Source organism: Elephas maximus, chromosome 19, assembly GCF_024166365.1.
Source record: "Elephas maximus indicus isolate mEleMax1 chromosome 19, mEleMax1 primary haplotype, whole genome shotgun sequence".
NCBI classification, from domain to species: domain Eukaryota; kingdom Metazoa; phylum Chordata; class Mammalia; order Proboscidea; family Elephantidae; genus Elephas; species Elephas maximus.
In genome coordinates, this window is record NC_064837.1 from 2909417 (window position 1) to 2927203 (window position 17787).

Here is a 17787-nt window from a genome sequence, read left to right on the forward strand (position 1 = left end):
TGATTTGGAAGGGGCATAGGGTTGCTATGTGTTGGAATCAATTTGATGGCAATGAGTTTTTTTTTTTTTTAAATAGTAATGTTCAACACGCGTGGGCCTTCTTTAGAAGAGTTAATGAACGTTTAGCCCCATTCAGCAAGGCCAGGGTGGCATTTGGAGTTCTTTACACTTCCCTGGAGGCTTTGGAGTTTCCGGAACACCTCTCTTGTATGCAGCAGAGTTCACAAGTTCTATGTATATTTCTCAGTGCTAATGAGAGTACAGCTAGAGCCAGAGACAGAATACAAGAACTACTGGAAGATTTACCAGTGACCAGTTGTCATTGGGCAGCTCTGGTGGTTAAAAGCTACGGCTGCCAACCAAAAGGTTGGCAGTTCGAATCCATCAGGTGCCCCTTGAAACCCTATGGGGCAGTTCTACTCTGTCCTCATAGGGTCGCTATGAGTCAGAATTGACTTGGTGGCAACGGGCCTAGTTTTGGTTTTTTAGTTGTCATTGAGTTTATTCCGACTCATGGTGACATTGAACACTGTGCTTCACAATGTCTGATTTTTCAGAAATAGATTGCTAGGCCCTTCTTCTAAGACACATCTGGATAGACTTGAGCTGCCAACTTTTTGGTTAGTAGTCAAGCATGTTAACCGTTTGCACCGCCCAGGGACTCCACCAGGAGACTAGGTGAGCAGAAAGTGGAGGGAGTGGGCCCACGTCATTTGTTGAATAGTTTTGGCAGCAAACATCAGGAGAGAGATTAGCAAGGCCTGGATGAGACAGTAGTGGTAAAAACTGAGGATTTATCGGAAAAGGGACTTGTGGTACCAATTCCATTGGCTGGCCTCTTTCAGCAGTTGCTTGCTCTTGTCTGCACTTGTCATTAGTCTTGTCATTAACACCATCCTCACAACCAACCCTGAAGTCCTGATGCTCTCCTTTAGATTCATTTCACTTCGTTCTGTTCTCAGTAGGAATAGTAAGCAGCTGGTATTCATCAAGCACGGCTCCCACATATACATGGAGGGAAGAATCTGACTCAACAGTTTACCTGCGAAACACTAGATGTGTTTTATTATTATGATTTTAACTTTCAAGATTCCTTTTAGGATGGGCTTGTGAGGAATTGGCCAAGATTTTTTTCTCCTCACATTTTGGCTTCATACCGGCAGTCTGGCTTTTCTTTGTGGATTTTATCATTGTTATTCTGAGGTCAAGAAACATTCAATGCAGAAGTGAATTCAATTTATAGCAAGCAGTGGGATAAAGAGGCAGCATTTAAACTTTAAAATCCTTTCGGGTCCAATGCCAGATGCCACTGGCCTTGTCTTCTATTTGGTTAAGTGATAAAATTGTCTCATCATTGTGAAGGATTTGTTCTAAGGATAAAATTCATTTGAACACTGCCAGTGAAACAGAGAGTGGGTTGAGACAGTATATTTCCTGGAGCAGAAAGAAAGGGAGATCTTTATGAGACCAACACTGATGAAAATAATAATAAAATATGATGGTGATAATAATATCAACAATAATGTTGTTGCTTTTAGTTGCTACTGAGTCAGCTCTGACTCATGGTGACCTTACGTTTAACAGATGAAACATTGCTCCTTCCAGCACCATCTTTATGTTCATTGGTGTGTTTGAGGTCATTGTCGTGATTATTGTGTCAATCCATCTCATTGAGGGTTTCACTCATTTTTTTTGGCCCTCTACTTTACCAAACATCATGTCCTTTTCTAGCAACTGATCTTTCCTGATGACATGTACAAAGTAAGTGAGTTAATAACTACCACAGCCTCCACTAGACTGAGTCCAGCACAACTAGATGGTGCCCAGCTACCACCACTGACTGCTCTGACAGGCATCACAGTAGAGGGTCCCTGACAGAGATGGAGAAAAGTGTAGAGCAAAATTCAAATTCACAAAAAAAAGACCAGATTTACTGGTCTGATGGAGACTGGAGAAACCCCAAGAGTATGGCCCGTGGACTCTGTTTTAACTCAGTACTGAAGTCACCCCTGAGGTTTACCCTTCAGCAGAAGATTAGACAGACCTATAAGACAAACAATAATACACATAGCTCAACCATGTATATGAGACTAAATGGGCACACCAGCCCAGGGACAAGGACGAGAAGGCAGGAGGGGACAGGAAAGCTACACAAATGGAGATGGGGAACCCAAGGTTGAGAAGGGGAGAGTGTTGACATGTCATGGGATTAGCAACCAATGTCACAAAACAATATGTGTACTAATGGTTTAATGAGAAACTAATTTGTTCTGTAAACCTTCACCTAAAGCACAATAAAAAACAAAAAACAAACAAAGTGAGTCAAAGATTCTCCATCCCCACTTCTAAGGAAAGTTTTGGTTGTATTTCTTACAAGATTGGCTTATTCATTCTTTTTTTTTAAATTAATTTTTATTGTGCTTTAAGTGAAAGATTACAAATCAGGTCAGTCTCTCATGCAAAAAGTTACATACATCTTGCCATACACACCTAATTGCTCTCCCTCCAATGAGACGGCACAGTTCTTCCCCCCACTCTCTCTCCTCGTGTCCGTTCAGGTAGCTTCTGTTCCCCTCTGTCCTCTCAACCCCTCTCCAGTCAGGAGATGCCAACATAGTCTCACGTGTCCACTTGATCCAAGAAGCTCGTTCTTCACCAGTATCGTTTTCCATCCCCTATTCCAGTCCAATCCCTGTCTGAAGAGTTGGCTTTGGGAATGGGTCCTGTCCTGGCTAACAGAAGATCTGGGGACCATGGCCTCCGGGGTCCCTCCAATCCCAGTCTGACCATTAAGTCTGGTCTTTTTACAAGAATTTGGGGTCTGCATCCCACTGCTCTCCTGCTCCCTCAGGGGTTCTCTGCTCTGTTCCCTGTCAGGGCAGTCATTGGTTGTGTCCAGGCACCATCTAGTTCTTCTGGTCTCAGGCTGATGTAGTCTCTGCTTTATGTGGTCCTTTCTGTCTCTTAGGCTCACCTTGTGTCTTTGGTGTTCTTCTTTCTTGCTCCAGGTGGGTTGAGACCAACTGATGCATCTTAGATGGCCGCTTGCTAGCATTTAAGACGCCAGATGCCACTCTCCAAAGTGGGATGCAGGATGTTTTCTTAATAGATTTTATTATGCCAATTGACTTAGATGTCTTCTGGAACCATGGTCCTCAAACCCCCGCCCCTGCTATGCTGGCTTTCGAAGTGTTCAGTTTATTCAGAAAACTTCTTTGCTTTTGGTTTAGTCCAGTTGTGCTGACCTCTCCTGTATTGTGTATTGTCTTTCCCTTCACCTAAAATAAAATTTATCTACTATCTAATTAGTGAATACCCCTCTTCCTCCCTCACTCCCTCCCTCCCCCTCTTGTAACCATCAAAGAATATTTTCTTCTCTGTTTAAACTGTTTCTCCAGTTCTTATAATAGTGGTCTTATACAATACTTGTCCTTTTGCAATTGACTGATTTCATTCAGCATGTCTTCCAGATTTCTCCATGTTTTGAAATGTTTCATGGATTCATCATTGTTCTTTATTGATGCGTAGTATTCCATTGTGTGAATATACCACAATTTATTTATCCACTCATCTGTTGATGGGCACCTTGGTTGCTTCCAACTTTTGATATTGTAAACAGTGCTGCAATGAACATGGGTGTGCATGTATCTGTTCGTGTGAAGGCTCTTATTTCTCTAGGATATATTCCAAGGAGTGGGATTGCTGGATCGTATGGTAGTTCTATTTCTAGTTTTTTAAGGAAGTGCCAGATTGATTTCCAAAGTGGTTGTACCATTTTACATTCCCACCAGCAGTGTAGAAGTGTTCCAGTCTCTCCACAACCTCTCCATTTATTATTGTGTGTTTTTTAGATTAATGTCAGTCTTGTTGGAGTGAGATGGAATCTCATTGTAGTTTTGATTTGCATTTCTCTAATGGCTAATGGAAACCCTGGTGGCGTAGTGGTTAAGTGCTACGGCTGCTAACCAAAGGGTCAGCAGTTCGAATCCACCAGGTGCTCCTTGGAAACTCTATGGGGCAGTTCTACTCTGTCCTATAGGGTCGCTATGAGTCAGAATCAACTCGTCGGCACTGGGTTTTAATGGCTAACGATCGTGAGCATTACATCATGTATCTGTTAGCCCGCCTGAACGTCTTCTTTAGTGAAGTGCCTGTTCATATCCTTTGCCCATTTTTTAATTGGGTTATTTGTCTTTTTGTAGTTGAGTTTTAGCAGAATCATGTAGATTTTAGAGATCAGGTGCTGATCAGAAATGTCATAGCTAAAAACTTTTTCCCAGTCTGTAGGTAGTCTTTTTACTCTTTTGGTGAAGTCTTTGGATGAGGATAGGTGTTTGATTTTTAGGAGCTCCCAGTTATCTGGTTTCTCTTTGGCATTTTTAGTAATGTTTTGTATTCTGTTTATGCCATGTTTAGGGCTCCTAACATTGTCCCTATTTTTTTTTCCATGATCTTTGTTGTTTTAGACTTTATGTTTAGGTCTTTGATCCATTTTGAGTTAGTTTTTGTGCATGGTGTGAGGTATGGGTTTTGTTTCATTTTTTTGCAGGTGGAAATCCAGTGATGCCAGCACCATTTGTTAAAAAGGCTGTCTTTTCCCCATTTAACTGACTTTGGGCCTTTGTGAAATATCAGCTGCTCATATGTGGTTGGATTTCTGTCTGGATTCTCAATTCTGTTGCATTGGTCTATGTGCGTGTTGTACCAATACCAGGCTGTTTTGACTACTGTGGCGGTATAATAGGTTCTAAAATCAGGTAGAGTGAGGCCTTCCACTTTGTTCTTCTTTTTCAGTAATGCTTCACTTATCCAGGGCCTCTTTTCCTTCCATATGAAGTTGGTGATTCATTTCTCCATCTCATTAAAAAATGCCGTTGGAATTTGGGTCGGAATTGCATTAAATGTATAGATCGCTTTTAGTAGAATAGACATTTTTACAATGTTAAGTCTTCCTATCCATGAGCAAGTTATGTTTTTCCACTTATGTAGGTCTCTTTTGGTTTCTTGCAATAGTGTCTTGTAGTTTCCTTCGTATAGGTCTTTTACTTTTCTGGTAAGATTTATTCCTAAGTATTTTATCTCCTTGGGGGCTACTGTAAATGGTATTGATTTCCTCTTCGATGTTCTTTTTGTTGGTGTAGAGGAATCCAACTGATTTTTGTACGTTTATCTTGTATCCTGATACTCTGCTGAACTCTATTAGTTTCAGTAGTTTTTTTGAGGAAACCAATTGTGACTTTATGCAAACATACTTAGGAGAAGCTGGGCTGAAGTTTCATTCCCCCAAAATTTCTGCAGCGTTGTCAAAAGTAGAGATGGAAATAAATCATTTAGACTGCTGTTAGGTAAACACAGGGTCGCTTTTTAAAAAGGATTTTGAGAAGTTGTCTAATATGACTTTGGGAGTTATCAAACAATGAAGCATTCACAGCTTGCTCCGGGAAGCTGAATGATTTTTACTCTTTTTTCCCCTTCACAGTAAAACAGAATTTGCTTTTCCTTTACTTCCTGTGGACTTCAGAGTATGTCTATTTCCTCAGTTTATTGACTTTAGGGCAAAATTTAGTTTTATTTCTATGAAGATTTCTAGTTAAAATGTCCTGGCCAAAACTATGGTCCTAGAGTAAAAACAGTGGAATTTTGGATTATTATTGGAGGAGAAGATTGTTTTCCTTACTGAACTCATTGCTCTGAAAGATTAAGGAAAAATAAAGATCATAAACCCAAGGGAGTCAAGAATGAGAAAATTGCCGTTTTTACTATAAGGCTTTTATCTTCACTTACAATTTTCTAAACAGGTTCATTCAAAAGTAATTCTAAACATTCTTGGCATCGTTGGTGGCAGGCCAAACCAGGCTTGACTTTACTTATATAATCTTGATACTTTTCTTTCTTTTTTTTTTTAAACTACAGTAGCTTTATTTGTATTTTCAGTTCTGTAATTCTGAAAAAAAAAAAAAAAAGTGATTTTAGCAGAGCAACTCTCTGCAATCTGCCAAGAACAACGAAACTGAGAGGTGAAATGTGACCTCGAAAGAGAACAGATTCCTTTATTTTTTTTATTTTTGATTAATTGAAGGCGAAGATGAAACTGTACCTCTGACCTCTGAGGCTGAGGGCAGTGCAGAGTCTCCTGGCTGTGTCCCCGCAGCAGTGGCGAAACAAGGACGTCACTGTGTGCAGCCAGACTATGTATCTTGAATTCCTTTTTTTGTTTTTAACCATGGATATTTTAATATGTGCATTTTCAAAAGTTCCCTCACAGACAAATTTTCCGCTAGAATAGAGTCTGGCTACGAGGAGTAGAGACTCATACATCATCCTGCTCTGTTTCCTGCGTTTGGGTTCAGGGCTCTTTTGAAGTCAATGGAAGCGACCCAAGGTGAGCGGGAGACAAGAGGCAGGTCCAGTGTGATTATAAACAACCTGTGCCATAAATCCCTTACCAGTAGCCATCTGCAGCAGCCTCCCTGAAGATGTGTCTTTACCCTGGTATTAAAAAAAAAAAAAGACTTTCTTTTTAACCCAACTTGATCTAAACAACATAAAAATGTGTTTTAAGATCAGTCTCAAATTTGTATGTACCATCATCAGACCAAAAGAAACGTTGGCACTTAGTTTTAATCCCATTTCTCCATCACTGAAAGTGCCCCTGAGTGGTGTAAACCGTTAACACACTGGGTGCTAACTGAGAGGTTCAAGGTTTGAGTCTACCCAGAAGTACCTTGGAAGAAAAGCCTGGTGATCTACTGCCAAAAAATCAGCCATGGAAAACCCTATGGAGCACAATTCTACTCTGACACACATGGGGTCACTATGAGTTGAAGTCAACTTGACGGCAACTAGTTTACCTTTGAAAGTAAGAAAATGGTACAGTTTCCAAAACAGAAGGAGATGTGTGGTGTGGTATGTGTTCGCTTCTTGGAGCCTGCTCGGGGACCTTTTACCAGTGCTCCCTCCCCTTACCCAGGGGATTTCATCAGGATCTGTCCTGCCTGTACTTTGTGGCCTTGGGTCTGGTTCTTATTGTTGGTAGACCCTGTAGACTTGGACCTTTGGGAGTCTTCCTGCCTCCTAACTCTGCCTCCTTCATCTGGGACATGGAAGTTGGTCTTTTTTGCATGCCTATGAACTGCAGGGACATCCCTGAGTAGTGCAAATGGTTAAGCATTTGATTGCTAACCAAAATGTTGGAGGCTCAAGTCCACCCAGCGGTACTCTGGAAGAAAGGCCTGGTGACCTACTTCCAAAAAACCATTCATTGAAAATCCTATGGAGCACATTTCTACTTTGACACACGTGGGGCTGCCATGAGTTGACGTTGACTCAGTGGCAACTGGTTTGGTTTTGTGAACTGCAGAAGGGGCAGTGCATACAGCCGCCATCAAGATGGACCCACGTGGATGCTACTTTTGTGGGGTTTGCAGTTCCTCAGGCAATGACAGCACCCTGGGGACCACAAAAGGGTTGGAGCTCTCAGAACACACAGCATCAGACAGTGGTCTTGTCCCGGGGTGACTGTTATTGTTAGCTGCCATCAAGTCAGCCCCTGACTCATGGCGTCCCCGTGCACAACTGAATGAAATGCTGCCTGTGCCATCCCCATGATCAGTTGCAGATTGGACTGTTGTGATCCGTAGGGTTTTCATTGACTAATTTCCAGAAGTAGATCCTTAGGCCTTTCTTCCTAGTCTGTCTTAGTCTGGAAGCATCGCTGAAACCTGTTCAGCATCATAGTAACACATAAGCTTCCCTCCACTTACAGATGGGTGGTGGCTGCCCATGAGGTGTGATGGCCAGGAATCAAACCCGGATCTCCCGTATGGTAGGAAAGAATTCTACCCCTGAGCCACCACTGTCTCCACTAGTCCCAGCGTTAAGGAGGGACTTTGCAAAGGAGTGTTGCTTAACCTGATATTTGGAGGTGGCATAATTGAGCTGGGTGAGGAGTGAGCTCCAAGCATCCTGGGTGTCAGGAAGAGTATGGGTTTCAGGAACAATATGGGTAGAGCCAGCACATTCGAGGACAGCCCTACAGAGCAGAGAGTGAAGTGAGAAGTGGCTTGTGCTGAGGCTGTTTGTGAGGTAGGAATAACACGGCTTTATGATCGTGGACTGGGGATCATGAGAAACAGGGAAGGATCAAGGATAATTAGAAGGTTCTGGTTTCAGCGTCTGCAAGGATGCTGTATCATTGCGTGGGATAGGAAATTCAGCAGTCTGGGTGCTGGTGAGGTGTCAGCTCCCACAGTCCCCCTCAGACCCGGAAGGCCTCAGCCAGCCTCAGAGCCGGGTCAGCGAGGGGCCAGAATGTCAACAGGGAGGAAGTGCCCAGAAGGCGGGGTGCAGTCTAGCTGTCCGAGAGGTTCCAGATGTCTACATTTGATTGCATGCTCTTAGGCGACATCATGGTGCTGTTAGCCAGGTCATTTCAGATAACCGCTCTAAGGTCAGGAGTCCCTGGGTGGAACAGATGGTTAACACACTCGGTGCTAACTGAAAGGTTGAAGGTTTGAGTCTACCAAGAGGTACCTTGGAAGAAAGGGCTGGCGATCTACTTCTGAAAAATCAGCTATTGGAACCCTATGGAGCATAGCTCTACTCTGACACATATGGGGTTGTCATGAGTCAGCAACTGGGGGATGATATGGGGTAAAAAATGAGAGCCCTTCCTCTCCCTCATCCCAAACAACAGCTAATGATTTGGCCCATCATTTAGAATCTGTCTTTTAGAAAAAGTAAAGTATTAGGAATTTTGAATAGAAAAAAGAGTAAGTTGCTTCGTATGCCATCTTAATACTCCATGACCTCTTAGTTTGTGGCTGGCACAACACTGTTGCACTGTGGTAAGGTTGCCAGGTTTTGCAAACTAAAATACAGGATATCCTTAAATCTGAACTTTAGATAAACAATGAATAATTTCTTAGTATAAGTATGTCCCACATATTGTATAGAATACTTAAATAAAAATGCTTATACTAAAAATGTGCTCATTAAAAAAAAAAAAAAATTTTTAATTTTATTAGTTACCTAAAATTCACATTTAAAGGACATCTTGGATGTTCTCTGGTGACCCCACGCTGTGGAGATCACAAATAGAAAGGTGATGGGTCCGACCCGAGGAGCAGTGGGCAGTGTGCTGCGCCGGGCTTCCCAGCATCTCTGCTTCTGTCCTTTTCTCTGATCACAGAGTTCGAGGGGATGGGGACAGGAAGTGGGGCCCACTTCCTTATGATGGCCACCAAGGCTCCTGGTTTCCTTCTTGGCTTCCTGGATAATTGGCACTGTGTATAAACACGTGTAGCCCTGGGCTATGGAGAGGGCAGCTCATCAATCCTGGGCGCAGTTTTCTCCTCTATAAAACAAGGAAGCCGGGCTTGACGACCTCTGACATTTGTTTTCCATCTGTGAAATTCTGTGGAGTCATAAAATTTCCTCCGTATAAGTATTATAGTATGGCCTGGAGATTTCTCTATAGCCGCTGAATCCTTTCCTAGCTCTAGGGATGTCCATATCTGTGTGTTCATTGTCACCGTTCTCTTTATAATATTGTATATTATAATTAACTCCAAGCACCCAGAGTCTGCTGATAAATGAACACCAAAGTGAAGAAAACTTTGTGTCACTGGTTAAAATTTGATGAATAAAGAAGTCCAGACTTATTGGACCAGTTGAGACTGGAGGACTCCCCAGGACTATTGCCCTGAGATACTCTTTAAATCTTGAGCCAAAACTATTCCATGAGGTCATTTTATAGCTAAATAACAGAGATTGACTCATAAAATAAACGGTGTCACCTGTGAGTACTGTGCTCCTTTAAAAAATCATCTGTTTGAGACCAAAGAGTCAACACTTACGCTAACACAAAGACGAGAAGGCCAGGGGCAGGGAAACTAGATTACTGGAAATGGAACAAACAGAACGGAAAAAAATGAGAACGCTGACACGCCGTGTAAAATGTAACCAACATCACTGAACCAACGGTGTAGAAATTGTTAAATGGGAACCGAATTTGCCGTGTAAACTTCCACAATAAAATATTATTTAAAAAAATTGACGAATAATTTGGAGTTGTGTCTTCAAGTTACTAGAGTCAGGGGTGTAGCATGGTAATTGGAAGCAGCTTATATGGGTAGTTCTGGTGGAGCAGTGGTTAAGAGCTTGCGTGCTAACCAGAAGATCGGCAGTTCGAATCCACTAGCCACTCCTTTGGCAACCCTGTGGAGCAGTTCTACTCTGTCCTTCAGGGTTGCTATGAGTCGGAATTGACTTGATGGCAATGTTTTTTTTTTTTTCTTTTAGTATGGGTAGTTCACGCAAAATTGTAGGGAGAGTTACCTAAACTCTGTCTACATCAGTTTCCTTATCTGTAAAATGGGGATGGTCATAGTATCTGCTTCATAGTGTTGTCATGAGGATTTAATTATCTGATTATGAAAAGCAATTAGATTAGTATGGATAGGATTAAAACAGTCAATAAATATGAGTTGCTATTTTATTATTAATGCCCCCTTTGTAATTTGTTATAAGAAAAACATCATAAAAAAACTAAAAAGCGTGCAACGAATTATTTGCCACAAGCATAATAGGCAAAGAAAAATCAGTATACCTAATATTTATGAGTTATTTTCAGATAAAGAAGATAAATACTACTATCCCAGTAAAAAAAAAATGAGAAAAGTCAGGGAGGGATAATTCACAGAGGAAATACAAAATGATCAATAGACACTTAGGAAACTCTCACTCATAATCAAAGAAATGCAAATTAAAACCATGCTAATTAGAGTAATTTGGGATGGAAAGGCTAGATATTTTTTCATGAAATAACACCATTTCTCCTTGCTGTCTTTTTTTTTTCTTTCCAATCTGAACATTTTTATTTCTTTTTGTTGTTGTTGTTTTATTGTGTAGGCTAGTATTTCTAGTACAGTGCTAATTAGAAGCGGAGAGAGTGGATACACTTAACATTGTTAAAATCTTAGGGAAAAAAGTACTCACCCTTTAACCGTTAAGTGTAATGGTTACTGTAGGATTTATTTTATTTTTTTCCCCACTTCATTTTTTTTTTTTTAATTGTGCTTTAGGTGAAAGTTTACCCAGCAAATTAGTTTCTCATTAAAAAATTTATACACAAATTGTTTTGTGACGTTGGTTGCAATCCTTGCAGTATGTCAGCACTCTCCGCCTTTCTACCCCGGGGTTCCCTGTTTCCATTCGTCCAGTTTTCCTCTCCCTCCCTGCCTTCTAGGCTTTGCTTTTGGGCAGGTGTTGCCCATTTGGTCTCATATACTTGATTGAACTAAGAAGCACTTCCCTGATGTGTGTTATTGTTTGATTTATAGTACTGTCTACTCCTTGGCTGAAAGGTGAACTTCAGGAGTAGCTTCATTTCTGCTTTAGCAGGGTGTCCAGGGGCCATAATCTCAGGGATTCCTCCAGTCTCTGTCAGACCAGTAAGTCTGATCTTCTTCTGTGAATTTAAATGTTGTTCTACATTTCTCTCCCACTCTCTCTGGGATCCTCTATTGTGAGCCCTATCAGATTGGTCAGTGGTGGTAGCCCAGCACCATCTAGTTCTTTTAGGCTCTGTTGGAGGTTAGGATTCATGTGGCCCATTAGTCCTTTGGACTAATATTTTCCTTGTGTCTTTGGTTTTCTTTCACTCTCCTTTGCTCCGGATGGGATGAGACCAATAGATGTGTCTTAGATGGCCACATGCAAGTGTTTAAGACCCCAGACACTACTCACCGAAGTAGGATGTAGAACATTTTCTTTATGACCTATATGAACTTTACGAACTATACCAACTGACCTAGATGTCCCCTGAGACCATAGTCCCCAGGCCTCAGCCCTAGTAACTCGGTCCCTCTAGGTGTTTGTATGTGTCTAGGAAGCTTCTATGACTGTGCCGCCTTTGTGCTTTATTATATATGTGAATTTACATGCTGTACATACAAATATGTATGTGAAAATATCTACAGCCTAACCTATAATTCACACTACACTTCCCCTGTTCAGCATATGTGTCTGCCTATCTATGTGCTTGTAAGTTGTTATTTATGAGCATAAGTTATTATGCTTGTAAATAAGGAAATGAAAAATGATCAATAGACACTTAGGAAACTGTCACTCATAATTAAAGAAATGCAAATTAAAACAATATTGATTAGGGTAATTTGGGCTGCAAATGCTAGGTGTTTTCACGAAATGACACCTTTTCTCCTCGCTGTCTTAATGGAAAAATCTGTAATGTTTTTCATCATCACAGCACACTTAAAACTGTGACTTGCTCGCCTGCTTTCATGTTTACTCTGGGACGTGCAGGCAGTACCTGGGGCCTCGCGGCGGTGGGTGTGGGCACTAAAAGCGGAATTATTTCCAGGAGTGCCCTGCGAACGCTTCCCTCCCAGCTCAGCCCCAATAGGACTGGGCTGAGTTATGTGACCTTTAGAGACTCTAGCCACTGAAAAAAGCTTGCTGTCTCCCTTTCTTTCCAACTACTAACTTCAAAATAAAAATAATTTTCAACGATAAAATCGGTGTAAAGAAGCCAGGTCCGTTTTGATTTTTCCTGCTTTCCTATTTTAGACAATATCAGAGGTTTAAAGTTTTCCCTCTCTCTTTTCACATGTATTATTGTTTTTAGTTATCATGGAGTTGGCTCTGACTCATAGTGACCCCACGTATAACAGGACGGAATCTCGCCGGGTCCCGTGCCATCCTTATGATCACCAGCATGCTTGAGTCCATTGATTGCTGCCTGCTGACATAGGGGCTCGTCTGCCAGCGCTATTTAGGACAGTGTTCTCTTGTGATCCACAGGGTTGTTGTTGGCTAATTTTCAGCGGTAGATCGCCAGGCCTTTCTTCCTAGTCTGTCTTAGTCTGGAAGCTCTGGTGAAACCTGTCCACCATGGGTGACCCTGCTGGTGTTTGCAATACTGATGACATAGCTTCCAGCATCACAGCAACACGAGAGCCCCCACAGTACAACAAACTGACAGACGGGTGGTAGTTAAAATGTACACACTTACATAGTTAATACAAATGTGTATCTGTGTGTTTGTTTATGTGCTAGTGCCCCAAGAATGGAAACCCTGGTGGTGCAGTGGTTAAGAGCTATGACTGCTAACCAAAAGGTCAGCAGTTCAAATCCACCAGGTGCTCCTCGGAAACCCTATGGGGCAGTTCTTCTGTGTCCTGTAGAGTCCTATGAGTCGGAATCGACTTGACAGCAATGGTTTTTTTTGGGGGGGGCACCCCAAGAACATGCTTACTTTGCGTTTTGGATTATGGGGTGTGGTTAATGGGAGTGGCTTCTGGCAGCAGCGTACTAGGGCATGGTCCCTGAGCCACACACAAGTATGGTTCCCTCTGCTATAGGAAGTAGCTCTGCTGAGGGCTACGTGTGCAACCCCCACAGCAGCCATACCTCAGCAGGTATTCAGTAAGCATAACCCGTTTCCGCCAAGTTGATTCCGACTCATAGCAACCGTAAAGGACAGAGTAGAACTGCCCCATAGGCTTTCCAAGGAGCGCCTGGTGGATTGGAACTGCTGACCTTTTATTTAGCAGCTGTAGCTCTTAACCACTGTGGCACCAGGGTTTCCATTCAATAAGTATGCATGCCGTTAACTCAGCTAAAGGGTTCCTGGGTGGTTCAAATAGTTAAGCACTCGGATACTAACCAAAAAGTTGTCATTTGAATCCACCCAGGAGTGCCTAGGAAAAAAGGCCTGGCAATCTACTTCCAAAAAAATCAGCCACTGCAAACCCTACGGAGCACAGTTCTACTCTGACACACATGGGGTCACTCTGAGTCAGAATCACTCAATGGCAACTGTTTTTAATTCAGCTAATGACAAGCAAGGGGAGCGTGGCCTCTGCTAACCTCTCCTGGCTCTTCTTCCCTCCTGCAGACTTGTCAACGAGGTGTATGAGGTGGATGACACCATCCAGACCCTGCAGCAGCGCCTGAAGGACGCGGAAGACACCCTGCAGTCACTGGTGCACACCAAGGCCACGCTGGAGCACGACCTGGCCGTCAAAGCCAATTCCCTTTACATAGACCAGGAGAAGTGTATGGGCATGCGCAAAAGCTTCCCCAACACGCTGCGCCTGGTGGGCTTCTGCTAGGGGCCCTCGTCCATCCTACGTAATGGTAGAGCTGGAGCGGGTTGCAGGGTTTTAACGGAGTGCTAACTTACTCATTTATTAAAGGGCTATATTGATAGAAATGTTCCGGTCTCCTGTCTTGGGAAGCCTTTCGTTTGCATCCAAACCTTAACTATACTATTGACTAAGCTTCTGGGCTGTGGGAAGGATATAAAAAAAAAAAACCAATGTAATAGAGAAAGAAGATCATTTGTGTTATTCCTGTTATTTTCTGTGTAAGATGAATGGGCGGGAAAGGAGGAATGTATTCTTTCTGAGACGGTGGAAATCACAGTGGATTTTGAGCTATGCCTTCAAGGATACATAGAGAAAGGGGGAAAGGCCTTCTGGGTGTGTGTAGTTGGGGTAGTTTGAGCAAAAACAGAAAAATAGAACCATTTGGAGAAATCATAAGTAAACTAGTTTGACTGTGATGTAGGGTGTGTGTGTGTATATATATATATATATATATATGAAGAAATACAATCAGTAACATGGCTGGAAAAGTAGGTGGGGCCTTGAACTTCAGGTTAAAGAGTTTGGACATCTTTGCTCAGGGAAATGGACTTTATGAAAGCAATATTTGAGCAACAAAACTGTGAACTGGAGAGATGGCAGTGGAAACAGAAAGAGGAAATGCAAAACAGGACAACAAATCATCTGGTCTTGGTAACTGTTCACATATGGGGCACTAAGGCGCAGAGTGTGACTGAGGCCTTGAAGCTAGGTGGGCACTGCTTAAGTTCTAGGAGAGCCTGTGGTGGCTCAGGGCTTATTTTTTAAAATAACTGTTTTTTCTTGATTACAAGTAAAAAATATTTATATGATCCATATTTTGGAAAATAGAAAAAGAGCACAAAGAAAAAAATCGAAAATTTGTCATTATCGCACAATCAGAAATAATTACTGAAATTTGTCAACATTTTATTGTATATCTTTTCAGTCCTTTTGCTATGAATATATACACAGTATAAATGTATATGGAAACCCTGGTGGCGTAGTGGTTAAGTGCTACGGCTGTTAACCAAAAAGGTTGGCGGTTCGAATCCGCTAGGTGCTCCTTGGAAACTCTATGGGGCAGTTCTACTCTGCCCTATAGGGTCACTATAAATTGAAAGTGACTTGACAGCACTGGGTTTGTTTTTTTTTGGTATATGTATATTTTGAAACCAAGCCAAACCTGTTGCTGACCAGTCAATTCTGACACATAGCGACTATATAGGGCAGAGTAGAACTGCCCCATAGGGTTTCTAAGGCTGTAATCTTTACGGAAGCAGATTGCCACATCTTTTCTTCTGCAGAGCTGCTGGTGGGTTCCAGTTGCCAACCTATTAGTTGGTGGCCAAGTGCTTAAACTGTTGTGCCACAAAGGCACCTATAAATATATGTGTGTGTGTGTGTATACGCGCATATAATTTGTTGTTGTTAGGTGCTGTCAAATTGGATTTGACTCATAGGGACCCTATAGAACAGAGTAGAACTGCCTCATAGGGTTTCCAAGGAGTGGCTGGTGTATTTGAACTGCTGACCTTTTGGCTAGCAGGTAAGCTCTTAACCACTGTGCCACCAGGGCTCTAAATATATATATAATACACATATGTTTATAAATATAATGTATGTTTGTATTTAAATATATATTTAGTAACACATTTGAGACCATACTGCTAATTTGTAACCTCTTTTTCCCCTATTCAAGGAGCTATGGTCACACAGTGGTTAAGCGCTCATCTGCTAACCAAAAGGTTGGAGGTTTGACTCCATCAGTCATTCTGTGGCTGTAAGAATGGAGTGGGGATGGTGTGTGACTTCCTCTAACATCGCAGCTGCCCAAGGTTGATTGTCATGAGGCGGAAATCAGATATGCCTCCTCTCTCCAACGTCTTTATCGATTCTGACACAACAGTCTCTCCCACAGCACTTTCTACTTCTCTGCTGGGTTGGATAATTCATCGCAATGGCCACTCAGAACTCACAGACAATATTCACAAATAGGGAGTTAATTAGGGAAGTAACAGGTCACAGTTCGGGTTCAGGAACACTCAGGATACAGTCCTTTGATCAGGACAGCCTCTTTCCAGCCATGCCTGCTTTTAGGTGTGCTCTGGCCCTCAGTGTCTGCCTTGCTTGGGCAAATGTTACATAGTTCTTTTAGCTCTGCTGGTAAGTGCCCTGAGGCACCCCGCTCCACCAGTAAGCCTTGGCCCAAAGGTGCTCAGCTCTAGCTCTGTGGGGCAGCACGCCTAGGCCCACCAAGTGCCTGGAGGCACCCTACTCCACCAGCAAGGCTCCTGGCTGAAAGTACTCAGCTTTCTTGCTCAGTGGGCTGCGAAGTCCACGGAGCTGTCTCCTGGTTCTGCTTCCCTTTTTCTGCCACCACTTCTCTCTGTCTTCAGTGTTATAGCTCTCTCTCTCTCTTTCTGTCTCCTAGAGCTTCTCAGTGTAGGAATCCTGAGTCCAAAGGACACACTGTGCTCCTGGCTCTTCTTCCTTGGTGGTGGTGAGATCCTCTCCTTCCTGCCTCCAGGGTGGCTCATTTTAAGCCTAGGTGATGGCAAAATTGACCAGTTCCCTTGGTGGGCCACAATTAACTTATTTGCACAGTCTCACCCAATCGCTTTGGTTATAAGACCATGGTGAGAAAGACGCACAAAAGCGATCTATCCCACCGCAGCAGCAGGAAGATGTGGCAGCCTGCTTCCGTAAAGATCACAGCCTTGGAAATCCTATGGGGCAGTTCTGATCTGTCCTATAGGGTTGCTATGAGTTGGAGTCAACTCGACAGCAATGGGTTTTTTCTCCCCTATTCAAATATTATAAATGGATTCTCATGTCATTAACTGTTTATCCACAATATCGTTTTTAAAGACTCTCCCTTTCTGTGTCTAGAAATAATGTTGCTTGTAGAAACTTCAGAAAATACAAACGTAGGAAGAAATTCAAAATCTTGCATATTCCTTCATATCAAACTAACTAGATATTTTGATAGACATATTTATTTTATTTCTATATTTACACATATATTTTCCTCTCAAGAATGGGACTACAGTGAGTAAAATAGCTAACATTTACAAAGCACTGCCTATGTGTCAGGCACAGTTCCGAACACCTTACTCACACCAACTCAGGTTTTTTCACCATGTCATTAAACATTTTATCACAACTTCATTTTTAAATGACATTTTAGCACTCTATAATGTTGAAGTACCAGAATTTTTTATAACCAGTTTCCCATTATTGAATATTTATATTGTGTCTGACTCTTCTCTATAATACACAACACAACCATGGAAATGTTATTGGCTAAATGTTTGCAAACATCTTTAATATTTTCCTTAGGATAAATTCCCTAAATATGAATTGGCACATCAAAAATTATGCACATTTTAAAAAGGGGCTTTGCAATGTGTTGTCAACTTTTGTGAGAGGGCCTGTCTTTCCGACCTTTGCTAACCCTATATTATCTTCTTTACCATTTTATAGTATACAAATTATGTCTTATTTCTGAATTTATCTGCTTTGTTGGTAACTAGTGATACAGAATGATGTTCATTAGGCATTTGTATTTCTTGTGTGAAATTGACTCTGTTATTTGTCTGCTTCTGATGCCTGAGTATCTTTTCTTCATTTATTTTTA

General features: G+C 42.0%; 1 protein-coding gene across 2 annotated transcripts in view; it reads left to right on the forward strand.

Annotated features, from left to right (window-relative positions):
- TEKT3 (tektin 3) overlaps positions 1-14985 on the forward strand; it is a 50273-nt gene extending 35288 nt beyond the window's left edge. For both annotated transcript variants that reach the window (XM_049861552.1, XM_049861553.1), the window contains one exon: positions 13919-14985. In XM_049861552.1, coding sequence (XP_049717509.1) covers positions 13919-14135 — 217 coding nt within the window. In that variant the 3' untranslated portion in view covers positions 14136-14985. The remainder of the gene's footprint in view (positions 1-13918) is intronic.
- The last annotated feature ends 2802 nt before the right edge of the window (positions 14986-17787 follow it).